This window comes from Atractosteus spatula, chromosome 6 (assembly GCF_055471065.1).
Source record: "Atractosteus spatula isolate fAtrSpa1 chromosome 6, fAtrSpa1.hap1, whole genome shotgun sequence".
Lineage (NCBI taxonomy): Eukaryota > Metazoa > Chordata > Actinopteri > Semionotiformes > Lepisosteidae > Atractosteus > Atractosteus spatula.
The window spans coordinates 7,506,654-7,533,727 of NC_142711.1; the positions used below are offsets into that span (position 1 = coordinate 7,506,654).

The following is a 27,074-nucleotide window of genomic DNA, read 5'->3' on the forward strand; positions in this document are numbered from 1 at the left end:
GGATTGATCACCTAATTGAAACCACAGGAGAGTGGTGAATAGCCCCCTTTCATTTGAAATCCTCCTTACATTCTTGTTATATGGACACTCCAGTACTGCTACAAGCTAAAGTTCTCTGCTCACCCCACCACCACTTTTTTGTCCCCTGCTATCACCAAGTTTCAGTCCTGGAAGGAACAGGAAAAGAGTTCCTGACAAAACAGTTAACTGTGCGCGTTTATTATGGGACTCCAACACATAGCGTAAGAGGCATTTTCACCATTACACAAATTCTTAATCCACCCACACCCCTCAAAAATAAAACATCCCTCTTAGTATGGTCATCACCAAACCACACATCCACTTGACTACCTTGTTTGCTTTATACTCTCACCCTTAACCCATTTGAACAGTTAAGTTGCAGTCGCATGATGTATTTGGCTTGAACTTTTGTAAACTCTGCTCCCAATTTCAGGTCCCACAGCTCTATCAAACCTCATGTACAAAAGAAACAGGATGACAAATTCTATTTTGATCATTTTTATTAATTTAAGTTAGGTAAAGACACTAAACATCAATAAAGAAACATATAAAAATTGCTCCACTCAAGAGCTGTCCTACAAAGAATTTAAAAAAGGCTTATCTTAATGTTCAAAAATGGCATAAAATTAAGAGAGGTAGAGATTTAGGCTCATATTTGTAAGTGATGGAAATAATTCCTTATTGGTGTGTAGTTCAAATTGTTTCCCAAAAGCATGTCATATTTATGAGTTATCCAAACTGGAGATTGTTTATAGTTCCAGTTCAAAAATTGATTTTTGGATGCTAACAGTGGTGTAAAGGAAGATAATCAATTCACATTTCTTAAAACATGAGCTTAGCTATATTTAAAGATGAGCTCCATGAACAAAAATAATTTCTTCATACATACGCTTGGATAGACTCACACTGCCTGCAAAAGCAGCATTTCTTTCAACAAATTTCAGGAAGTCAGTAGTGTACATGGAAATTTTGTTGGGGAAAATAAAGAGGACATCTGCCACTGTACATTTATATAGATTTCCACTCCTAGAATACAACAACCCAGATTTAAAAAGTTACTTCACTGCATAATGGAAGTGTTCAAGAACACCACAGACAGGAAGGAAAAAGAAAAACTGCTGTTTGGTACATTTAAATGCTTTGATGGAAAATGAGAAAACTGTTCCCCAACTGTAAAACAGGATTTGGCTCTGGTCCCTTAAATTGCATGACTAACCTTAGGGGTATGCAACAATTACTACCCATCAAAAAGTTTCTTAGGGAGTAAACGCATCAATGTTAGTGGTCTTTCATAAATGGAGGCTAGAAAAACAGCTGTAACTGCCAGCTAATGAACAACAGAGTCACCCATTATGGTCTTGTATTTAAAAACTAGGGAGAAAAAACTTAAATGGGCATCACTTGGATGTTTGTGTTCCACAGCATTTTTAAATACTAAAAAGTTAGTATTTTTTGTTGTGGCAAGTGTTCAAGAGAATGCATCATACTCTCACTGAAAAGAGGCAGAAAACTGGACAGGAACCAGACACCATACAGCTGTTGTTCATAGCCTGTGAAGAAGCCCATCACATCTGGCTAGAACCCACTGTCCAGGATGAGATGGTTCAGCCCTGTCTCAGGGCTACAGAGCGGTTTGAAAGTATTTGAAAGCTGAGGAGAAGGGAACCCCAACATGAGGAACAGGTCCAGGTAGCGGGGGGGATACAAATCAGTAATTACAGTGCATGTCTACAAGATACAAAAGTGACAATTTACCATTTCATACAGTAACATACTGTATATTGCAACAAAGATGCTAAAATAATGCTGGTCACTACATTAAGTAAATAGTTAATTATGGAATACCTTTTGTATAATTTTCTTTTTTAAAAACTATTCTGTCAACAGCTAATAAGTTTACAGTATACAGACAGTAGGTTTATTTAAACAAACCATAGGGGGCAGGGGGGGGAACTTAGTGTAGTACACAGCTTTCTTTGTTCCAGAAGAACAATATGGTAAACCTTTGCATCTGCTCAATGCAAGTGCACCAGTCATGATTCAGTCTCTTCGGATGCTCCTTCAGTGGTCTCTCTCCCCCAGCAGGGTGGTGCGCACCCTCTGGTCAGTCCAGGAACTGCACCCTCTAGATCCCATTCTTTGCCTCGTTGTTGTTCATGGCCTCCTTTCTCTGAGCGATGAATGGGTACATGCACTTGTCTGCCCCCAGAAAGCGGTACATGCACACCACTGCCTCGAAGGGCAAGATGCTGCAAGAGAACACAAGCCGTCGGTTTAGTCTTTAACAGAACTCCTGCCCTCCTTGCGTTCCAAGAATTAGCACAAGCTAAATCACTCGTGCTTGACTACTTAAACAAGAGACAAACCTAACGGCGGTATTGACAAAGCGCACTGCAACGTACGGTGCAAATAAAGCCACAATTATTCACACTTCTAAAGCATGCAGGGCAGAAAGGACACTCACCTTTTCATGAAGTTGACCATGTACATGAGCCGAGGGGTGCAGACCATAGGCTGGTCAGTGAGAATAGCCCTCATGGCCTGCTTCACGCAGTACTCCGGCTTCAGAGGAGGAAGGAAAGGCTCAATCTCTTTTCTGTTTGTGGGGGAGGAAAGGACATTGGAGTAAAAAAGTAAATCTTCCAAAAACACTGACTATTTTACACACGTACACCACAACTGAATGAAATATTCTAGATTCTCCCCCCTCCCATGAAAGAGGGATGAAACATTTAGATCACCAAAAGCCATGCCCAGCTGCCGAGTTAAGGTAGTTTGATATTTGTTTCAGAGAAAAATGAGAATGTCCCTAAAACACCAACTTTCATCTGTTTGGCAGAATGATGAAGATTTAACAAAGCGGCATCCCCCCCCCCCCATCAAGTTCAGTCATGGGTAAGGAAATCTTAACCTAGATTTTAATTCCCAGGTTTAAAGCAGCTTTATTGTATGAAGCATGGTATAAACCCATTTTTATCAAGGGCTAGTGCCCCCTTACTTTTTATAGTACATCAGCAGTGCAGGAAAACTTCATGAACTTCATTAATTAAAGCTGCACACAACGGTCAATGACTAAGTCATTGCTGACAAGGCACATGCAGGATTAAGCCTTCAGAACAGCAGAAATATTCCCACCTGATCCTGCAGCCGCGGAACATGCCCGTGTCCACCAGATAAGGGCAGACGAGCGTCATCTTAATGCCATCTTTCTCTGCAGCCTTCAGCTCGTGGCTGAGCGATTCATGGAAGCCCACTGCGCCAAACTTACTTGCACAATAATCCTAGACGCACAAACAGGAAGAGCTAATGAGAAAAAGGCAGCCTTTTAAATGCAGCATTAACAACCATTAGTGAGCCTTGGGACAATTTCTTTTCTCTGTTGTGTGCAAAAAAAAAAGGTTACATCCTAAAAAGGACTAGCAGGGAGTTCTTCAGTTTCATCAGCTTTATTCTTTTGTATGCTTAAGGTTTGTCTTAGCAGGAACTGTTTGATGTGGTTCAGCATGGAAATAATGTTCAAAGAGGCTTTGGCAAACACAGATGCATAAACATTAATGGACAAAGAGATCCGATTGTACCCACATTCTAAAAGTTCCAGTTCAGCTCTAAATTAAGGCAAAGACCTGAAACCACTTACAATTAATTTCTGGAAAATATCAATATAATGGGGAGGGGATGCATATGCCAAAGTTTTCTTTGAATTAAGTGTCATGGTTGAATGCCACTTAAGAAATACACAGCTACGAAAACAAGATCTGTGAACACTGCTAAAGCTGAAAGAAAATGACACTAGCAGGCACCGAGCCACAAGTGAAAGCACCGAGTGAAACTGAACTGCTCCTACACTAATTATTAATTTTAAAAAAAATCAGGAGCTTGCACTTAACTTGAATTACATAATGAATCCAAGCACAAGAAGTTGCATAACAAAATGGTTTCAAGAGCTGAAAGGTCTTGCATAGATCAAATGGGAGAGGAATGAGGAAATCTTAACTTATTCATGGCCCAAATACATATGGAGACCATTTAAAATAAAACAGAGATGCGTGACTGTTAAGTCTTTCAACAAAACCGAAAAGGCTTACAAGCAGTAATTTATTCAATTACTGACAACACTCCTAATGAAAGGATGAAGAATTGTTGTTTACCTACTTAAATGCCTCAGTGCGTCCCTGAGAAAATTAGTATAGAAGTGGGGTTTTACACCAGACGCACTCACAAACAGCCTAACCCAGGTCTGTTCTCCAATCTGCGACACTCCCTCCTATACATCAATATACCTCCACAGGTTTTACTTTAGCTTTCACCTTGATTACCTATATTTCTACAGAACACTGTTAAAAAAAAAATTGTTCCTTTATTGAAAACGTATTCAAGATTCAAGACGCAAATCCATCCTCCGTCGCTACAAGGAGATGTAGGTGTACTAACCTCCACACCAGCTGTGCTGAATAATCCCAGGGAACTGGCCACTGTCACAATGTGTCCATGGTTCAGCTCAAGCATCTTGGGAAGAAATGCCTTGGTGGTCTGAAGCAGGAAAAAAGAAAATTACTGAACTGTTGCAACTAAACAGAAAACAATTCTGATCAAAGGTTTCTGGCAACCATTGACAAAACCAATCAAAGCTCATCTCCTTACTGTGATTCTACTACATTAGGAACAGATTACACTGTGGCTAGATACAAACTTTAGAAACCTTTTTATTGGAAAATTAATGGCATTTTCCCCATAAACCCAATGCCTTAAAAAGCAGAAAGGGATTTGCAACTTAATGTGGAAAGCTCTTCCAGAACTTTGCTAAAAAAAAAAAACCCTGGTACTTCAGGGTTTAAAATAAAGCATATTGCAGTTGGGAAGGATATGGAAAAGGTCCACAAAAGGTTAACATGGAAGCACATACAATGGTGTTAAATCAGCAAAGGGGAGACTTTTCTAAAGATGAAGCTCCTTTTCCACTTCAAACAGAAGCGGATCAGCAAGAGTCATGCGCTGACTAAGCCTCCCCGTATCCAGGCCCGAGCCCAGGGCTGGAAAGAAAAAAAGAGCAGCTCTCCCTTTGCTCACAACTCAAACCTGTCAAGTCACTCCACAAAGGGGCCGATCTGTGGAAGCCACAAGCCCCTGGCTCCGTGCTTCAAAGAGAAAGTCTCTTGCCAACCGTGCTTAAGAACCAGAGAGATGCAATCATGGCTAGCTCTCTGCCCAGCCTTCTGTCTCCGTCTTGCCAAGGAAAAAACCCTTTCGGCATAATTTTAAGCGGCAGGAGTAAAGAAAAATCACATACAGTACATTTCCCCAAGGGGAAAGATATGGACGGATTACGTCTACGGAGATTGGGGGGAGCCAATTCATTCCGAACAGCATACGAGCAGTAACACTTGGCTAGAGCCGACGACCATGGGAGAGGAGGAGGAAATCAGATCACCAAGACTGGGAGTTGTTTAAAATGGAAGAAAACCGCTTAGGCTGCAAATTGCTGGAATATTTTAAATATGAAATACACAACTACACCCGCAAGCTTTGTGCTCTGCCACAAAACCTGATTAATATTATAGCATTACTAAATCATGCCGTCTTAAAGCCAAAAATTAATACTCCATGTTGAGAAGAAGGTGATATGATCGAGACTTGCACCAAGTTCGGTACCTTTTCTACAAATCTCTTTGTGCAGTGAGCTTCAAGTCAGGGCCATTAGGATTTATAAATAAGAATATTGCAGAGGGAGAAAAAATTTCAATGTTTACCTGAATGTAAATCCTCAAATCCACAAACAAGCCCATTATTTCTACCTTCTCATGCACTGTTCGAACTCAGACTAGTTTTTTTAAAATCAGAAGAGAATCCTGGCAAGTGCAAGCGTAACATCTGTACTCAGAACTACACACTGGGACAGTTTTCTGAATATTTTCAGAACGCCGCGATGAAGTCCATTTAAAGGCAAATCACCCCCCATGTGGTGGAAATTAACATCAGGCAACCATGTCAGAACAGTGGTTAGAAGGTCTGTACACTATAAAAAAAACTCACATGATCAAGTACTGCCAAAAGAGCAGCACTGGACTCGAGGCTCAGAATAAAGGCTGAATGTGGTTCTGGGAGACCATGCAACACTGCAGGTCTCGAGGCCCAATGTTTGAGACTTTCCCCGATTCCATCCAAGCCCCTAACAAAATGGATCATGGCCTAATAACAGGTTATTTAGCTAATTTGACCCAAATGTTTAATCAGCAACAGAGCTGAACGCAAATAAGAGGATCCCTGCACCACCTAAGGACTCAAGCTACCCACTGCAGCCCGTGAATCAAGAGCCCTTCCAAGTGTCCCAGCTCCAGATACTCGAATCAAGCACAGCCCAGTCATGGCCGGTGTTACCGCCTTCCCGGCAAGAGGAATCTTTAATGACCGAGGAGATGAGACCTTGGTTTCTTGCAGGGGTGTCGGGCCCCGTTCCTGGAGTTCCAATTTCACCAGAGCTGTAAATCAACCCAGCCAGCCTTATCATTTGTGGACTCAGGCACCCAAAGGACATTTAAGGTCTTTCACAGTTGACAGCTAAACCACAGGACACTCGCTTCATTAAGAGTTACCTATAAAACACTTTGGAGCCAGGTTAGAATTGCTCCACGTTCCTATGTATTATGTAGGGGGCTCAGGTGGTACAAATGCCAAAAGACAAAATTCCATGATGCTCTTTGAACGGTGAACTCGGCAATGGTTAAATTTAACTCTAGACCTGCACAACCTAGCCTGGATTAGGTTCTCCTAAATTTACCAGGTGAAGAAATATCACCCCCCAAAACAATGTGCAGGCACACGTCCCCCACGTGGGTACTGCACTTCAGGAGCTGATAATTTAGGTCGTTTCTTGTATGCCAAGAGCTCTGGGATGAAAGGGACCATACCCCCCCCTCCACACCTCCTTTATTTTCCACAAACCCACATTTCTAAATCATTGCCAGAAGGGTTTTTGGAAAAAAGTCATTAACGGCAAAAAGCAGAATGCCTACAGAAGCCAGTGCCTCTCATGACCTCCCAGACACAAAATGTGTGAAACCAAACAAGAGTTTTTCTTACTTCAGAGCTTTTATAATTGGTTCTCAACGCTTTGCGTTTACGCTAAATTAACTTCCAACAGCGGAGAGCTTCCTTTACCACACGGTGTGGTTCCAGGCCTGTTGTGCTTCATAATTGAGACAACTCCACTGGAGCTTTTCAGCACAAAGAACCTCACAGCTGCAGTGTCACCCCAAATTAGCGCAAGTGTACCCTCAACAGGAACATGCAAAAATACTGCAGTTAAGGGACACCAGATGGTTATACTAATTAATTGCCTCTCTGTAAACAGTTCGTCTTGCCAATGCATTTGAAAGTGTATTACAGCTGTTGAACTGCTCTGGGGGCCATATGTAAATGTGCTCATTACAGTTTCAAGTTATATTGTGGCTCTTCAGTTTTAACACTAACAAGTCTCTTCCCCCGATTAGGGTTCCAGGCCCTGAAAGGTTAAGCTGTAATTTTTCTAGACTAGCTTTTTACACTCCTGTACAAAGCTCACTTACTCTCCCATTACTAATCCAGACCTTTGGCAATTGTGCTGCAAGTGCATCAAGACTGAGACGTGTCCTTCCTAAACACACAGGATGCCAAGACATCACTACCAAACCTTGAGTCTGAAATCCTACATCTATAGTGGTTGAATAGAAGGAAAAGCAAAAATTACTGCTTGAGGTCTGCCGAGTGGATTATTCCTATTCCAATGATCATAAAAGAGACCAATTTAAATCAAACTCCTTTCAGGCAATGGCTGTTCTAGATAGCACAGGAATTAGGTTTCCATTTGATGCCACAAACCTTCACAAGTTCTTTTTATAGCTTATTTAAAAAAAGAACTTCAGGTCTTCTGCCATTAGTAGTTCAAGTAGGTCGCTGCGTCAGCATGGGTAGGCTGATGAGGAACCAGTAAAGGTTTATTCCATGCTGAAACTTATTCCACAGCCAGAATGTTGCATTGCCTTTTTCTCTTTTCAGCATGGAAAGAACCTTTACTTGTTCTTCCATTAGTTTTCATCCGAGATGAATACTAATGGAAGAACACGGTTTTTGGTGCAACTCCTTTCCAACACCTTGATATTAATAGCAAATGAGAGGATGTCAAAGCATGATTCACCCCTTACTTCTGGGGTTGAGATTTAAGAACTTAATAAAAATAAGGATTTTCACATTCATCATGAATACCACCTAAGAACACTAGTGACAAAAATACTCACATACATAAGCCCATTTTAATTTTGACATCTGAAGAACAGGCACTGTAGACCCAGGTCAGGAATAGCATTATTTCCATCATGAACCTTGAAATGTTTATTTTAAATTGCTGCTGCCTCACTAATGAGGCAAAGGCCACCAAAGAGATTAAGAGAGAATCAATACTCAAGTTAATCCATAAAAAAACCTGCTCATTAGTAAACTCCTAGCAACTCTGGAGAAGGTTTTCCTCTATGTAAAAATCACACATAATGCAGATAGAGTCCAAAAATGCAGTCATCAATACCACCTTGACAGGTAATTAACACTTCTACAGGAAACATACCTGTGGCCTGCCCAAGACGCTAAAGAGATAAAAGTTCAATTGTTGCACATGGAGAAAGACTTGAATGTGCATATTTAAAAGAAATCTTTAGCAGAGCAGAATGCAATCACACCACAAAACCAGACAAGGAGCTGTTAAATGAGCATGCACAAATGAGCTAAGAAGCACATGACTTTCTAAATGTGAGCAGCATCAAAGCCAGTAACAGGAATACAGTTGTGGTTCCATCCTCGCGGTCCAAAAGAGCCTTTAAAACCCACAAATAAGACACCTTCTGCATGGCCGCTCCCCCCCACCCCCCACCCCGGCCAGGCGGGAGTGCTGCTTGAAGAACTTGGCTCCTGTCGCTTGGCATCTCATCAAGCCGATCCCAAGACAAGAAACCGATTGTCAAGTAAGTGGGTCAAGCCCCAGCTCCCTGTGCACCAGCGCTGGTAACAAGACATTACTGCCTCCGAGGCTGCCTTTGGAGGGTGGAAAGGGGGCAGGCCTGTCCGCTTCCCGCGTGGCTCCAGTTCTCCAGTACTGTGCGGGGAGGTGTCCTGGGGTCTGGCCACTTCATTTGGGAAAATATTTTGGCTTAAATCCGAGGCGGACACCGAGCACACGGGCCTAAACTTCCCGAAGTGAAGGAGAAAGAAAACGTCCCCATCAACGCCCTCGAAAACAAGGCATTCCTGGAGAAAGCAGCTAAAAAGGGGGAATTTTCAAGTTTATGGATGACTAAGAAGTTAAACAAAAGAAAAAAACTTCACTAGTTTTGCTTAATCATTAACTCGGTGCTGTGCTGGACTGCCTCAACACCAGTTCCAACAACAGCAGCCACACTGGGGGCAGACTGACCAGCAGCAGGATCAACAGCCTCACTGAAGAAGAGCCCATGAAGTAGGCCATTTCTTAACTTGATTCTTTAAAAAAAAAAAAAAGAACCATTTCAGAACTCAAATAGCTAAACATGGATTTACTCAAGCCTACCACAGCTTTCCCACAACTGTCAGTAAGCCCTATTACTGTAACAGGCAACACTGCTAAGTGGGGGGTGAAAGGGTGTCTTAAGCACACAATGATAAAATTGTAAATGGCTTCTTATAAATGTGAGTTTGTGCCAGGGATTGAACTAGTTATAAAGTCAAAGAAAACATTTGGCATTGTTTCATTCCAATTGAGCAATTGTGTTGGCAGCTAACAACTTTAGATGTACAGTGTTTGGTTATAGAGGTACTGAAGTGAAATTTAAATACCATTATGATTGGGGTAATGCAGATTTTTTCCGGCACGATGGACAAGGTTGACAGGAGGGGGAGAAATGCAAATTTTAGGGATTAGGCTGGCTCGGGATGGCCTTTTCTGATCATGACAAGGCAGGCAAAAGCTCTTTAACATCTTTGAGAGGAACCACAAGAACCCAATTCGGTCTTCTTGTACACTTCCTTGCTATTGGAACACAAAACATTTGCAGGATTGCATTGGTGGTTTATAGGTTTCAGATTTCAGCAATTGCCATAGTACACCATCCATCCAATAGCCAAAAGTCATTCATTTGCCTCATTTCTACATGATGGATCAGCTTCTTAACTGAGGGCTATTACAGCTTAAGATCATGTATACATATAGCTGCTCTCAAGAACAGAAGATTCCAGTTTACTTTCCACAGCATCTCCACTAGATGAATCCAATGCTCATCTCCTTCATACCCATATTCAACAGTTTCAAGAAACCAAGAGGTCAATAAGGACTGGTGCATATTCTTCACCAAGAAGACAGGCTGGGGGGTCGTCTTGATTTCTTTCCAAACTGAGCCATCAATTAAACCACTAACCCAATATGCTGAATGAGGCACAGTATTTAATGTTTCTTACAAAGGTATTTGGCTTAAATAACATAAGATGGTCAGAATAAGAATCAGAAGAGACTCATCACCACCCCCCAGGAATGGAATGAAAGTAGCCATTTGCCACATTTCAGGAAAAAGACAGGCATCTTTTTAAACTTATGATTTCGTTGTTAAATGTGAACAGTTTTAACATCACACAGGGGAAAATTACTCCTTATGCACAAGATCAGGCTGCCAAAATAGCTTAAACTATACAACCATGCCATCAAAATCAACCGATTTCAGGTTACATTTTTAAAAAGTAAAAAATACTAGCCATCTGGTCTTTACCACTACCAATTGGTATTTGTAGAATTGCCAAGACCACCAAGGCCTCAATGCTTGACAAAGTCCAGCAGATCATGTGCGACAAGTGATCACGAGAGGCTGTGCTCTTCTGTTAAATTGAATCCACTCACCCTGTCCCACCAGGGAGACAAATATTCAAATACATCCCATCCAGAACCTCAGGTTCTTCTCTAAAATTACCCCCATTGGATCCTGTCAAACTTCTGGTTTCAGATCTCTTTAAAATGGGACAGCGTTCTATAAGGAAAGAAATTTAGCCAATAAACATTAGCAATCTCGCAACTAGTATAAAGTGACAGTAAACTTCACCGTTTCTAAAAGGAGTAATTTGTGGAGGGGGGTGGGGAGTAGATTAGAGGGTGGTTTGGGGAGTTTTTAGAAGTTATGATCTTTCCTGTAATGGGGTCTTCACACAGTCAAGTCTTTTAGGATGGGTATGGTGGGAGGTCTCATTCTTGAGCCCCGATGTACAGATCAACTCCAGCAGTAAGATGCTGGAACCATAATGACTAGTATAGCCACCCCCACCCCCTCTGCCTTCTCTTCCTGAGTACTTCCCTCAGCAGGCCATTTGATTTACTCAGACCAGGAATCTCCTGCAGACATCCCAGGCCTGCTGCCGACGCACAGCTGCGCGGAGATCGCCGCTTCAACCCGAGCAGCTCCGCTGGCCCTTCCAGGACACGAGCGTGCATGTTCCCTCTCCTGAGAAAGGGGAGCCTGGCAAGAGACCAGGTCAAGATAATCGCTTCACTTCCTGCTGGCTGCTACGTCTGTACCATGTTCCCAGCGTATATTCCAAAACCGGCGGTTCATCTGGAAAAATCTTTCCTCTCTTTTGATGGGCAAGAACCGGCTTAAAATAATTCGACAAACCGACTGCCAGGTCAGGTTCAGCCGCAGAAGATGGGTCGCAATGATGTCCTGTGAGCTACAGCTACAGGCACAATTGCAGGAAATCACCAGACTTCCCCGCATCTCTAATTCGATAATCTTTAAAGTGGCAAAGCTTTCTTCGTATGCAAACCAGCTCCTGAGATAGTCTTAAAATAATAAGCAATTCAAGAACTGCCAACTTTAGATGACAAAAGACATTACAAACCTCTTCCTAAAGACTTCCCGATACCCACTCAGTAAGGGTCAGCTGGATTGTGGCATGCTGGAAAGGGTATTTAGGCTCGTCAACAAGACCAGGGAGCCACAAAAGATCTTTCTGCTCATCGGTGACAGGTTTAAGGTTTAAGCCTGCTTTTTGTACAAGAGCATGAAGCTCTAAAATCCCCAGTGCTTGTACATTTTCATCACTGCATACGAGAATCCAAACACAAGAGAAGGTTTGGAAAAGCATCTAGGTATTTGTTGACCCAAAACCTGTTTTGTGCTTTCAACTGCAACCCAATTCCAACTTCAAATTTCTGTAACTGATCACTTCAGCAGACAATAAGAGACCAAACTTCCTGTACATTAGAAAAGACTAAATTCTGCATGATGTAATACCAAAACCTAAGCAGCAAACAGCAAAATTAAAGTAGCCACTCAGCAGTGCGCATTAAACTTGAAAACAGACCTTCACTTTGTCAGATATTACTCAAACAGGTTCTTCAAATTTTATCTCCCACACCCTGCTAAAGAATGGATTACCAAGCCTTTCCAAAAACCCGCTAGTGATGTATTCATTTGACTAGTTACAAAGGTCAGAATGCAGTAGTCGCAAAATTAGAAGGAAGAATAAAATCTATGAAAAGTGCAATAGTCATAAAGCATGTACAATCCACCCTAGATCAGTTACAAAGTCAAAGCAAAGTACTTTATGACCGTGTAAAGCCAACTGGCTTCCTGAGAAGTCCCAATACAGTTAGTCTCACACATTACTAGTTTCTAAAAACCAGGAACACCTGCAGGTTATTCACGAATTAAGCAAGGAATCTGCTGGGGGCCGGTGGGCTGAAGGGTACTCAGATTTTGGTCTCTGTGAATAAAGCTATTGACCGAATCTACAGCTCTACCATGATGAAACAGTTCGCACAATGACCTCAGAAACTCATGACCCAGTTCAACCCAGGTCCTCGACAGAACGTGGATTGGAGAACCAGGGTCCGGAGCGCAATAACACTTGTGAAAGGCTAGCCGGATTACCCTCCAAAAACATGGAGTCCTGCTTGGTCTCCAACAAAATTCATGGCTTATCACACAAAGCAGTCCAGCCATAGATAACTTCCAATTCCTAAGCAGTCAAGGAACTCTAGTATGGCAATAGTTTTGTTACACAGAAATAAGAAACTGATCAGATATTTACACAACTTAAAAATGCAAGTGTTTTTTGGTTAAATAGTGGGCAAAATGATTAACAACCACAGACCATCTCAGCTCAACTATTAGAGAATGGGTTTGTATTGGTATGAATGCATTCCCCTCCCCCACCCACTGGCAAAATATCCATACAGAAAATTAGAATAATCACTAATGGGGTAGAATGTATAGATTTAAGAAATGGCTGTTAATACACATGGCAGGGGATGACATTGATAAGGGAGTAATCAGGGTTAAGTCATCTCAGCAAGCCACTACACCTATGTGTGGACAATTCCTCATCCCGAGTACAGCGAGAACTCTGTCTTGGTGTAGTTAAACTATTATACGTTCATAAGTCTGGAAAGTGAACATGTCCAGTCTGGACACCAATATGAACTTTAGGGATCATTGAGGAGCAAAAACAATTTGTACAATTAGAACAGTAAACCAATATTCCATTAATCACATCTCCAATGTATGGTAATTACACAGCAGTGCAAGTCACAAATAATTCCAATTCTTACAAGAATAGGAGGAGGCAAACTAGTGGCATGCACGAACAATACAGAATTCAATGATTTTATGGTTTTTAAAATTGCACTATGAAGAGCCCTTCACGGTCACCCAGAAGTCTAGCAAATGGTTGACTAATCTATACAAGTCACCATATGCAAAATCCAGTTTAAAGCAAAATGGAGAGGGGGGTGAAAAAAAAGAGCATTTCTGGGGTTCAGAAGGATTCAAGCAGGTTCATCTTATAGTTTGTACTACTAAAAAACTGTGCCACATTATCTTATAAAAATAAAACAGTGGTCTTGTAAAACACTACTGCTTCTCAAATAGTCAAACATTGCAAGTGTTTAATTGGAGCAGAGAACTACAAGAAGAAAGGCTCAGCACAATGGCCTGTCCCAGGGGAGTATGTGCCATTAATTAAGCTTTATCTTGCAAGCGCATAACTTGCTGATTACTCCTCAAGTGAATGAGAATTGCCTCAGGCATGCTCAACAAGTGTCACACTTCAAGACAAGACATTTATCAAAATAATGACTTCTGCACTAGTAAAACCAGGTGCATCAAATAGGTTTCCAGCAAAAACATTTGCATTTAAGAGAAAAACATGGTTCTCCATATTGACAAACCTTTGACACCAATTTCATCCTCGACAAGAAGCCTTCAAAATGCCTGCTAAACATACTAACCGCAAGAATAAACTATCTCCTGGGAAGTTAAGGAAGACATAAAAGCAAGACAGCAGCAGAGGAGACAGAGGAACAAGTTTATAAACAGATGTGCCTGTGGACCTCTTTCCCCAAGACTCCTAGATTTTGCTATTAGAAGCAACAGTGCCCGTGGCCACAAGACAACATGCTTTCCTCTTTGAGGAAACTATTAAATGTTTCCTTTTCCCTCCTCAATTAACTTTAAATTTGGCAAGCTTACAAAAGTATTAAGACTGCGGGGAAAACAGACAACAGCAAACAGGAAATACATTTCCAGTCATCTGAACTAGCCTTTTTGTTTGAATGCCTGTGCTTTGCTCCAGTTTTTAGGCAAGTTAATCCCCTTGACCAAACTCCATAAGCCATCATTTTATCAAAACGGGGGATTTAAGGAAAATTAACAATGTGGAAAACCTAAACAGAAAATAAGACTTGATTTGAGTGTCATAGCAACAGCTCATCTCATAATGAAACCAATATATTTGTAAAATTGGAATTAAAGCCAAAGATCCTAAAAAAATGCGTGCAAATCAAATCAGTTGAGATGAGACGCCTGCACGTACTGAAGGGGTAAGGAAACTAGGAACATTTGCACACGGTGGAGCAGATCTCCTATGGAGATCAGGACTAATAACGATTAAAGAAAAAAAAAAGCAAAGGTTTATTCATGCTGACAGGAAGTCACCTGAAGAAGGCTCCAGAGCCAAAACATTATTTTTTTCCCCATTCAGCACAGAATAAACCTTTACTTGTTGCTTTGTAGCCTACACATGCCAAGGCAGCTACCCACTTGAACTTAAACTTTAAAAGGAAAAAAGATGATGTTCTGACTCATTATCAAGATGCTACAGCTCTTTGCCTGTAAGAAAGTGCACCTGCACATCATAAAAAAATAAGCACATATAGCATATTCACAGGCTTAAATAAGTTGAAACATGGTTGTCCATCCAAATGGATATAGAAGACCGGAAGGGATGAATTACCTACTCTACTTTACAGTCATCTTATTCTTAAGAACACAAGGAGCACTTAAAAGGCAATTAGAGTTTATGTAGGACAGGCTGAAATACAAACTGGCCTGAAAGTCAGGGGGTACACAAAAGGGGTTTGTTTTTCTTAGGGGGGTGTCAGGATCTGATAAGCCCAGAAACAGTACCTTACAGACACACAGGGTAAACCTAAGCCGTCTTAACGGGTCTGTACCCCGCTAGGCAGGAGCCGGGGAGACTCACCCAGAAATGCGCGTGGCAGTTGACCATCATGGTCCTCTCGATGAGCTCGTCGGGGCACTCCAGCAGGTGGTGGCCCGACACCACGCCGGCGTTGTTGATCAGCACGTCGATGTCGCCCACCTCCCGGCGCACCTTCTCCGCCGTCAGGTACACGCTCTCGCGCTTGCCCACGTCGCACACGTAGGTGTGCACCTTCGGCTGGAACGCGGGGACCTCCTCCACGCCGCCCGTGGGTCCTGCACCGGGGAGGCGACATCACCCACCGGGTTTAAATCGGCCGGGAACCACGCGGGACCGCCTTGCACACTTCACAAAAAGATACCGAGTGTCTTGTTCGCACTTCTCAAAGGATCGTGCTCGTTAACCGCAGCGAAGACTTCGTTCACTTTGTGTTCAGAATCCGTTTTGGTCAACCTTGGGTTTCCGTAAGCCCCCCCCCCCCACGAAAGAAGCGTTCCTTTAAACTCAAAACCCATCTTGGTTTTTACACGCTGCCCTCCAGATTTCCTTCATGCCCCCCCCCCCCAACCAATGAAATCAGATGCGTTAGTATTTGGGGAAACTCGCGTTTTCTGGAATTCAATTAATGAGCACTTCGCCCTGTGCAACGCTATGATGACAACCTTAACACGACCTCAGAACTGCCCCAATGAGAGATCCAGTCGGCAATTCATTCTGCTATGTATATATACACACACACACACATTTTTATCGGGGGTACGAACAGATTTCAAAAACAACCCCGTGCGTTTGGGAAAACGGCCACCGAGCGGTCTGTTCAACACGACAAATATTTACTGGCACCAAGATGACTTACTGCCACCGGTAACGGAGAGAAACTTAGAGCCTGCGCTGCTCGGAGCCGAGTTACGTAACGGGGAGCTCAACTCCCGTGTATTTTCAGCGTGTCATCGCAAGGCCAGAGCAATTTCCACATGGATTTTACGCACAGCCAGTTCGTACCCCCCCTCGGCGCCAACTGGACAGCACCCAGCTCCGTAAAAAACCCTTATGTAAAGGGTGCATTATGTCACCTTAAGATTATGAAAAACTTCAGGCTCCGTCTTCGATCGCGTCACAGTGCAAGCCAAACCCGGACTCCGCATTTCCCAGGTTAGAAAACGGCAACGTAGAGACGCTTCCTAGTTTAAAAAAAAAAATCTCATTTTTAAACTCGAGAAATGAGATTTCGAGCGAATCAAGGGGTTTGAGCTCGCGTCTCGACACACGGTAGCGCGATTGCGAGTCCGGAGACATGGAGTCTGGGAAGGGACACCTCTCGAACAGAGTAATTGTAATGTAAGCAAGGGGTTAAAATCGGAGTAAGCACTCGAGAAATCGCCAACACGCTTAATATTAACCCTGGCAGCACTGATGCCAGTGGCAGCAAAGCGCGTCGCGTTCAAAGTGCGGCTAACGGTACCAGGTGCCGCAACCAACCAACACTACAGGCAACAACCAGCGCCGAGTAACAGGTCTGGAAACTTCACCGCCTGCAAGTGACAAGAAACTACCTGCTACTTCACCTGGGCATCATTTTGTTTTTTTTAGGAAAAAAAACCCCAGAGGTTTCTTTTTATTAACCTCACCCTCACTTGCGTACTACATTTGGCACCCGAGCGTTAATCGGTCCACAAAAATAAAAGTCAATTAAATCATATGCAACTACTGGCCCGTGGAGGGGACAAACCCCATTTGAGCCGCAGATGCGCAGCGCGACGGCGGCGGGTTACTAGTTACCGTCTCTGGGCACGTCGGCGTCCAGCTCCCGGTAGATCTGCCGGACCATCTCCGCCGTCTCCTCGTTGCCCTGGCTGTTGATGTCCCACAGCACCAGCACCGCCCGCCGCCGGGCGAACTCCTTGGCGAAGAGCCGGCCGAGGCCGCTGCCCGCCCCGGTGATCACGCACACCTGCCCGGCCACGCTCTTCTCCTGCGGCCGCACCAGCCACTTCAGCCCCGCCAGCACGAAAGCCCACAGCACCTTGAAGGTGACCAAGAAAAACTCCACCACGATGTTCATGCTGGCCGGCGCCGAGGCGTGGGAGCAAAGCGAGTACCTGGGGAAGCCGGGCGTCGCAGAGTGAGATAAAACTGAAGAGCGAGAGAGGAGAGGAGGAGGAGGAGTAGGGAGACCAACCTTAGCAGAGGCGAGATTTAGATTCCGGTTACAAAACAGATTTTGACAGGGCAAGCCGCCTGGATATGCACCAGCGCTACGAATGCTAGAGCTGCCTTTTAGCTAAAAAAAAAAAAAGGCCAAAATAATGTTGTGACTGAACTCGGGATCCAGCGCTAAACTTTTTCTTCAGGAGTCCGATCTCAAGTTAGTGGTTAAGAAAGTGATCGCGGGAAAATCACGGACGAGGACACGGTCTGCGAGCCCCGTGTTGAAAAATAACTTAAAAGTCGTGTCTAGATAAGCGAGTGCACGGTCCAGTTAACCTAGATTAACTAAAACGTTCCTCTTCTTGCGACAGGGAGCGCTGGGAAGAAGCTACAACCTGAGCTGCTTCACTCAAGAGTGAGAGAGAGAGAGAGAAATGAAAACCCGACTTTCTAACAGTGAGCTTCTCATTAACCGAGCTGAAGCAAAAGGGGAAAAAAAATGGACAAAACACTGCCAAACAAAGTAGTAGTGAAACTTAACGAGACCTCTCCAGAGACTTGCTACCTTCCCCCCCTGTGCTATATACCGTGCCACTACAATCCCCTACAGCTCCCTGCCCGCAGAAGCGCACAACCCAGCTCCAGTGTATGGATGAACCGCTGTGCCAGTACCCCCGCCCTTCGCCTGTTGCCCCCTGCCGCCTCCTCTTCCCACTGACTCTCAGCCCTCTGAACATTTTCGGGCCGCTCTCTCGCCTTTTAAACCTGCCTGGCACTGCCGCCGGACCCCTTCGCGGAGGGGGGAGGAGGGGGGGGGGGGGGTGCGTGACGTGCCAGTTCAAAAAGAAGAGGCCACGGAGAATCCCCGTTTCCCCTACATTCCGCTGCGAGAAATGGATTCTCACACGCAGGAAAATAACGGCATGCCGAGAAATCACTATTAGATTTTGTTGAATTAGCGGCCCTTAAAAAAAAAAGTATTCAGGCAGTTAAAAAGTCGCTACGATTTGGGAATCCCAGAGCCTCATGTCCAGACCGCGCATGCGCTGTGCCACTAAATGCATTATCGACCATTAAAAAACACACACTTAGGGCACAGTTTTGATCATTTTAGTTCTTTTTTTAAAAGGGGGGACATTTTAAACGCCCTACAATCGTTTTTAAATTGTAAGAAAAATAAATCACTGAGGCACTTACGCAGCCAGCTACCACTTCCTCTGTGGTCTTCCGGACCCCGGCTTTAAGTCCGCACTGCGCATGCGTACCTCCCTCTTTTACGGTGGCGACAATGGCGGGTGAAGAGTAAGTGGGAATTTATTCTCCGGTTGTAATCTGCTCACATCCACTAAACCAATACTCATCCAATTATATATCCCTTTGAAATTTACAAATAAAACCCCTAAGTTTCACTTGAGCATGGTATTAAAGATTGGGGTTTTTGTATAACAGAATGTCCACTTAACGAACGGTCGTTTCAAATAACCATGTGTATTATTAACGTATGGGTGCGTGTACGGACAAAGCAGAAATAATACTTGGGAAGTTTTTTTTAGTTTAATTGCATCTGTCTACCAGGGAGTTTTCAAGGAGCATTTTATTTTCCTGAAAATCATTTTTATGTGCTTACGTGTCTCATAATGTTACCAGGATGCGAGGTAGGCCCGGTTTATGAGAAGCGTTGTCTTAAGTTGACTTGTGTTCCCCTAGCAGGTTACCTCTGTAACACGGCTCTAACGCAGCGATTCCGCTTGAGTAGCGTTTGAAACGCTGCGTTAAATGGAGTCTCTTAAAGTTCTCGCGTGTATGTGGATTTTGACTCTGTCCACAAGGCTAAAATCGGAGAAGAGTCGTGGAAATATCGAGTGCTGTTTCTGAAGCGTGCGAGAGAGTTGTTCTCTGTGCAGAAGTACGGGGTAGTGCACACTGTAACTTGATTTTCTTATTTTAGAGGGAAGAAGGTACCATCGGTCCCTGAAAGCCTCCTGAAAAGGCGAAAGGCTTTCGCTGCTATGAAGGCTCACCGCCTGAAGAAGTTGCAGGCTGAGAAGACCGTAAGTGCCGTTTTGAAAACGTGTTTGTTTTTAACTTTCGTTAGGAATTGAGCTTGTACTGTATTTGCTCCAAATAAGCATCGCAATGTGTACCTAAATAAACATGAAACAGTCTGATGTTACAGTGTTTGAATAGTGTTTCGTTTGTGCCCAGGGTTTTGTAATGGGTCGAATTGCATGTTAGTTTCTGTTAGTCTCGCAGTCTTTTAGACTGGGGCTTCCCAATCCAGGTCCTGACGGGTTTCGTTCCTTCTTGGATAGTTGAAGCCTTAATGGATCTAAGAAGTGGCTTCAGTGGAATATTAGCATTTAGGTTCTCGTCACAAGTTCAGTATTTTGTTTCTCTTGACAAGTAATGTGGTTGACACTCCGGCATGTTTAAGAAGGGTTGACAGGTTTGTGTTAACCGGGGGCTCAGCTGGAGCAAAAATCGACAGGTGTGTGGGTCACCAGGACCAGGATTGGGGACCTCTGTCTCAAGGTGAAGGCGTCTGGACGTTTCAAGATGCCCCTTTTTATACGTGTTGCAGCGATGCCGGCCATCGCTTTTCCAGTGGAGAATGTCTGCCTTACTCGCCCCTTAACTTGTCTTTCAAAGCTTCGGCGGCAGTCCCGCAGCCTCATCTACAGCAGGGCCGAGTTCTACCACAGGGAGTACAGGAAGATGTACAGGAATGAGATTCGAATGGCTAGGATGGCCCGCAAGGTTGGAAACTTCTACGTCCCTGCTGAGCCCAAACTAGCCTTCGTCATCAGGATCAGAGGGTAAGGCAGTGGGCGAAATGGAGCTTAAACATGGAAAAGGACTCTGAGAATGTGGGCGTTGAAAATCAACGTTGAAAAAGTATAATGTTCGTAAAGCTGTGGTTAATGATGTTATGACTTTTTTCCCCATCTTATCGACCATGGTGAAGCAGTTCTGACTTTAAGCCAATCATTTCTGAAACCACGCTTGCAGAACAGATGTTTTGTTTAAGTCCCAAAGCAGAGGTTTGTTAAGTGTTTTTTTTTTTTACTTCTGCCGACTTGTAGCATCAACGGTGTCAGCCCCAAGGTGCGAAAGGTGCTTCAGCTTCTCCGACTTCGTCAGATTTTCAACGGCGTGTTTGTGAAGCTGAACAAGGCCTCCATCAACATGCTGAGGATTGCAGAGCCCTACATCGCATGGGGGTAAGGCCTGCAGAGACGTAGGTGGTTTGCTTCCCGATTGGAGACTGGCTTGTGGAAAAATGATGCTCTTGGCTTTTGCTAGGAGTCTATCTTTTGTGTGGCAACAGTGCTACGTTGCGGATGAGGGTTCAAATCTTGGTTGGAACACTGCTGTCGTACCCTTGAATGCAAGCAAGCTGCTTTGCTTGAATTGCTGTAGAGATGGGTCTTCTCCAAACCAATTGACTTATCTGGTTTGAAGAAAAAATTAAAAATGGGGGAATCTTAATGGTCTTTGGCACTGCAGAGCCATTTGCTGTTTTTCAGTGGGGTATATTCCTAAATGTTATGTGTATATATAACATTAAGGGGTATATTCATTAATGTTAGTGAAGGGGACCTACTACTGTGATATAGCTTGTAAAGCAGCAGTTCTGAAGGCATTTACATCTCCAAGAACAGCTAACATTAAACAGTGATTGGCCATGCGTGTCAGGTGAAAGAGACAAGGATGAAATTGTCTATTTGATTTGTTCAGCTTGAGGCAGTGAGCCCTGAATGTATGCTAGCTTTGTCTATTAACTAATAGCAGGAAACGGTTATGTATCATTGGGAGTAGATGTGTATTGGAGAAAAAATGCAGAATATTGTAGAAATTTAAATTGAAAGGCAGGTGTCAGCCGTAAATAACTTGCTCGAAACTGACACTAGCAGTCAAAAAAAAATTAAATTTATATTTTCATAAAATTTCAGTCATTGTTGTATGGTCTTTAACAGTGACCTAGCAGAACAAACTGAAGTATGTGTGGCATGAAGGAGGATACAGTGATATTTAACAAGCAAGCTAGAAGCAACGGCACCTTTAGATGTCATGTGCTATATTTGTCACCTAGCTCAAATTGAGTTATAGTCATTACTGGGAGCTTAATCTCTTCATTATATGACAGAAGATATTGGATTTGAGTATATGTGACCCAAAGGAATATAGATAGTTAACACCCAGATCTATTTCACATCAAGAAGCAAAACAACCAACAGTCTCACAACTTGAAAATAGTAGGAAAATTAATTTAGCAACAGGGACTAGGGGTCACTTATTTACAGTTTTAAGTACATGGTACAGGCCTCCCAGCCAGATGCTTAAACTCGGGGAAGACCTAAGACCTTGGATACAGGTTTTTAATATTTGGGGAAAATAGAAGTCTCTTCTGTTAAGATCATTTTGGTTTTATGTACACAATTAAACCCCTTGGTAACTTTACAGAGGGGTTTTGCGGTCTGATGCAGTCTCGTCATTTAAGGTATCCCAATCTGAAGTCTGTGACTGAGCTGGTCTACAAGCGTGGCTACGGGAAGATCAGGAAGCAGCGCATTGCCCTTACTGACAACGCCCTTATTGAGAAGAGCCTGGGTGGGTATATCGCTCAGACCATCATGCACTCCAGTAGTGGTCAGTTGGTTTGAGTGTTTTACTGCAAGGGTTGATTTAGTGAATATTTTGTAGAGAAATGAAAAAAAACGACAGGCCTGCAGTAAAACTGACATTTGGATTAACTAAAATTATTCTGTGAAACAAAGGGTCTGGGTTTTGTGAGTTGAGAGGTTTGGCCTCTTAGCTACATACAGTTTACAAAATATGCAAATACTCTATAATAATGAGAATCACCCTTAATTCTGGATGTAGCACTGTGCTGTAAAGTTTTTATTCACCTCATACAATATGTAAATCGTGCATTAGCATTTGAGGCTCAGGTAATAGAGCTGTTCCAACAGCTCTCCGTAGAACAAAGCCTTTACATTTCTTCTGACATCTTTTAGGCCAGTATGGTATCATCTGCGTTGAAGACCTAATCCATGAGATCTACACGGTTGGGAAGAACTTCAAGGCTGCAAACAACTTCCTGTGGCCCTTCAAGCTGTCTTCTCCCCGCGGGGGAATGAACAAGAAGACCACGCACTTCGTGGAGGGCGGCGATGCTGGCAACCGAGAGGACCAGATCAACAGGCTCATTCGCAGGATGAACTGAACGTGCACGGTGAGGCGTGTGGCTGATCGCTGGAAAACATCTTAAACTGGCACTTGTGATTTAAAGGCGTCGAACTACGTAGGTTACTCTTGTGCACAGAATCGTCCCGGTCCTTCCAATGCATCGGCAGTTCCTGACATTAAAACGTTTTTGCTTGGGCTGTGGGTGTCACGATCTGCGTGCCCTGTTTTTCGTTTTGCATTGCTTTACTTGTGTAACTGGCAGTGCCGGGCAACAGCCAGGACCCTGTGTGGTCGTTGCTTGCCTGGTCTGATACTACATCAGCAGCACTCCTCAGGCGGCAGGACCCCATTCTGCATTAAATGTAAAAGAGGCAGACGGATCTAGGGTCGAGACGCACATGAGATTGAATAAATCCCCAGGGCCTGATGGTCTCCAGTTTTACTTAATGCAGTGGTTTCCAACCCTTGTGAACCACACACCTGCTGGTTTTCATTCCATTTCACCTTAATTAGGTCATTGAAGCCTTAATGGATCCAAGATGTTACTTCATTTTCCTATTTGCATTTTGTTTCTAGTCACAAAGTTAAGGATTTTTATTTCACTAAAAGATACGTCTGTTGAAGCTCCAATATGTTGAAGAGATGGGAACAAATGGTTCACATTAATCTTATGTCAGTGAAGGGTTTGATTGTGTAACTGAGGGCTCAGCTGGAACCAAGACCAACAGGTGTGTGGGTCACTGGGACCGAAATCGTGAACCATTGACTTAAGAAAATGTTTTTTGGAAGCCAACTCTTCCAATAGTCACTCAAGACACGGATAGTATCCACTGACTGAAAGAATGCTTATGTAGTGCCTGTCCATAAGAACCAGGTAATTTATGTATTAAGTCTAATCCCGATTACGTATAAGGTTATGGAAACTAAAAGTTAGCTATAGGTTCACCTATATGGAAATTAGACACTAGGGTATGGGCAGTCTTGGTTGACTTGTTAAAGTTGTTTTAATGAGCAACAGTAATTGACACAATATAGGTACAGTGTATTCAGATTTTTGGAAGACATCTGATAGCTTAATAAAAGAATACATATTGGTTCCTAGAAAACAACAAATAGGGGGTGAATGCCTTTCAGTTGGGGCAGTTTATCTAGTGGAGTACCATGGGGTTCTGTACTGAGACTAAATACTGCTCTTCCTAATTTGTCGGCTATCTAGATTCTGGTATAGTTTGTAAATTATTAGAGGTTGTCGTTAAACTAATAAGTACCAAAACGGGGGAATTATTGACCACTGTAGAGACAGTAAATGAAATCTAAAGGGCTTTAGTTAGAATTGAAGACTGGGCAGACACCTGGGAGATGACATTTAAAGTGCAGAATATTAATAGTGAAACAGGTCACTGGTGATGTAACCATGCTTATGTGGAAGAAAGGTTGGCATGTCTTTACACAGAGGATTGCGTGCATAAGGAAAGGACTTCTCACCCATGTTATTGAGGCTGAAACCTTGGCTTCTTCCAAGAAACAGTTGGATGAGATTCTCGGATCAGTTAGCTGTCCAATAGGCTTGATGCACTGAAGGGTGTTCTCTCATATGTAACTTGTTTGTAATTTATGTATTTAGTTAAACTTGAGGCATTATACTGTAAGTGCAGTATAGTTTCTTACTGTACAGCTTTAATCAGTAATGTGGCCAATAGTATTAAAATGAAATGCTCATTTTTCTATTAATGCTCAGATTATGAAGTTAAGAAATAAGCACATTGATCCACTATATCAGTAGCTTATTCAAATAGAATTTCTAAAGAAAGTGTTATGTTTTTGTCCTTGGAGTCCATTTCTGTAGGATTATCAATGATTTACACTAGAGGGAGGGAGCATCAATAGGAACTGGATTGTGTGTTGTGTGGTTTTTGTAGTTATACTTGTAGCCTTCATGCAAGGCTGCTATGAAACAATGTACATTATTTGTTTTGCCAGGATTTCAGTATGGAATGTCAGCATGTCCTTGTTTTGTTTTACAAAATTAAACGGTACTTAGTTTCTGTCATACGGTGAAGGTCGGTGAAGGACAAAAAATGGTCGCCTCTTCATGAAATTTAAACATGTAATCTGTTAGCAGTGCTTAATTTGTGCTGGTCTTTCTGGCATCTGTAACTGGAGTTTCAGCTCTGGCATGTTAAGTGGTCCTTTCCTCGCAGTGTTTTTTTTTAATTCTCAACATGCTTGTATTCTCCCAAGCACTGGTGTGAGTCAAGAGTAGACGGGGGGGTGTCCGTGTGAAGGCTTAGTGACGTGTGGGTGGAGGAATGACCTCCTAAGATTGACTTGATTTTTGGTATTTGTCCTTTGTTGTTCTGGACAAAGTATTGTGACTCAAATTCTGTGGATTCAGGATATAAAATTGAAACTGTTGTTCCTCACAACATTGTTTATGTATTTTTAATAATGATTGACATGCATTTAAAGAGAATTAAATGTTGCCTTGAAAATATTTTTAAAAATGACAAAAGTCCTTTATCATGAAACCTAGGTTGTGTTGAGTAATGAGGTTGACGGATTTAGTTGGTGTTTTTTTACTCACCAGGGGCTCATCAGGATTATACTTTCTTTAATAGTCTTTAGACTAATTTTTTGCTGATTAAAAACAATATGCTAATATTGATCAAGAAATAAGGTGAATTGGAATAATGTAAATGATCCTGATATTCCAGGTACTAATTCCTCTGGCAAGGACGGTGTGATGTATATCAGCCTGAATGGTTTTAATAATTGTATATTTTGAAGATAAAATGTTTAAAAGTCAGTTTTTTCCCCCAATATAATTAAAATTTGAGTGCCTGTAGTACTTCTCATTCCAAGGAATTCCAAAGCACTTGTGTGAAGCATGGCAGCCCTTAACTTACCATAAAGTGGAAAAGAGGATTTGCCAGGTGGGATAAGGCCAAAGTGGAATTTAGCCAGAACACAACTTCTCTTTCCAAGTGCTGTGTGACCATTAATGCCAGAGTAGTCCATTTTAATTTCACGTTATCTGAAGGATAACTGCTCCTTAAGCAGTATTACTTGTTAAACTGGGACAGAGGTTTTAGAAAGTATGGTCCAGTGCTGCACCCAGCCTGATTTTCTACAGGGGGTTCTCCCTTCCACGTGCAGAACAGGCCAAAATTTGCTAGCCTATGAGGTGATAACATGACAGCAGTGTTGTTTACTATTTGTTAAATTAACAATTACTAATGTTTTTTTTTCTTTTTCAGGTATTCCACAGATTGTTCTCTACCTAAACCATCATTCTGTATAATAAAATTTAAAAAAATTGTAAGTCTGGGGTGGATTCATTTGTGACATGTCCATGTTTTTGAGAACAAATCACAAGCAATAGTTGAGTAGATAAAACTGAAAAACCTATTCAACTAGTGAAAATCGAGTGATGGCACCATTTGTGTTCAATATATGATCTCATCTTTGTTAATGTACAAACCAGCAATTTGAAGCCAGAGCTCCACCTTGTGGATTTAAATAATTTTTTGATTGTGGATTCAATATTATAAAGGGTTTGAAGGCATGAATTGGAGTAGTGTGCAATATGAAATGGAGATGTAACCTGAATGTATCGCTTTATTCATGTGAGTTTTAGTGAGCTAAATACAAAGTAGAAAAATGCAGTGGGACCACAAATATTAAGAGGCTTTTGCACCAAAACATGAAGAATTAAGACAGGGGAAACTGTTTCAGTCCTTCTAAGTAATTGTGCATGAAGCTTAATTTCAAATTCTTCTTGGTACCCAATCACTACACGCAATGCTCAATAAGTCCTCCTCCTAAACCAGGAAATAGAGGCACAAGCATTTAGTAATCTTAGAGATGTGGTATCTGCTCATTGAGTGTCTTCATTTTCTACATTGAACCATATGTTTTTTTGTTCATGAGAAACTCTTGATGATGGCTAACATTTACTTTCTGCCACACAAGCTGTTGCTTTTGTTAGAGCTGTCTTACATTAAGGCAAAGGAGATAAGGTCTCCTCGCAACAGTGAAGGAGTGGCAGGTAGCAGGAGATTTGGCAAGGTGTTTGCAGTTCTCCCAGTTCAAAGGTAATAAATCCAAGAGCAGGCATTGTACTTGTCTCTGAGACAGCGATGCAGCTAGGTATGTTTGAGCTGTCAGTCCCTGGGGAACATTGCTTTAGGAGGACAAAGTGCCAGGGATTGGTTGATTTCCAGGTATGGCTG

At 42.6% G+C, this 27,074-nt stretch overlaps 2 protein-coding genes and 1 non-coding gene across 4 annotated transcripts; 2 read left to right on the forward strand and 1 right to left on the reverse strand.

Moving 5' to 3' along the window:
* Window positions 1–508: 508 nt before the first annotated feature.
* On the reverse strand, window positions 509–18,384 carry rdh10a (retinol dehydrogenase 10a). Of its 2 annotated transcripts, XM_088919254.1 has the most exons (7): window positions 17,684–17,756; window positions 17,284–17,603; window positions 15,544–15,779; window positions 4,453–4,551; window positions 3,157–3,302; window positions 2,486–2,617; window positions 509–2,270 (listed from the first exon to the last, which is right to left on the reverse strand). In XM_088919254.1, exons 2-7 carry the CDS (start codon window positions 17,564–17,566, stop codon window positions 2,147–2,149), a joined length of 1,020 nt encoding a protein of 339 aa, XP_088775380.1. In that variant the 5' UTR covers window positions 17,567–17,603; window positions 17,684–17,756; the 3' UTR covers window positions 509–2,146. The 2 variants fall into 2 exon arrangements, with proteins under 2 accessions (XP_088775380.1, XP_088775379.1); XM_088919253.1 differs by having other exon boundaries at window positions 17,284–18,384.
* Window positions 18,385–18,896: 512 nt separating this feature from the next.
* Window positions 18,897–26,164, forward strand: rpl7 (ribosomal protein L7). Its single transcript, XM_088919255.1, has 7 exons — window positions 18,897–18,954; window positions 19,601–19,703; window positions 20,302–20,468; window positions 20,736–20,873; window positions 22,154–22,263; window positions 22,671–22,888; window positions 26,100–26,164. The coding sequence occupies exons 1-6, from the start codon at window positions 18,941–18,943 to the stop codon at window positions 22,877–22,879; spliced, it is 741 nt and encodes a 246-aa protein (XP_088775381.1). The 5' UTR covers window positions 18,897–18,940; the 3' UTR covers window positions 22,880–22,888; window positions 26,100–26,164.
* LOC148831750 (small nucleolar SNORD12/SNORD106) lies at window positions 20,564–20,656 on the forward strand. The gene has a single exon (XR_016091290.1). It is a non-coding gene; the product is annotated as a small nucleolar SNORD12/SNORD106 (small nucleolar RNA).
* Window positions 26,165–27,074: the final 910 nt, after the last annotated feature.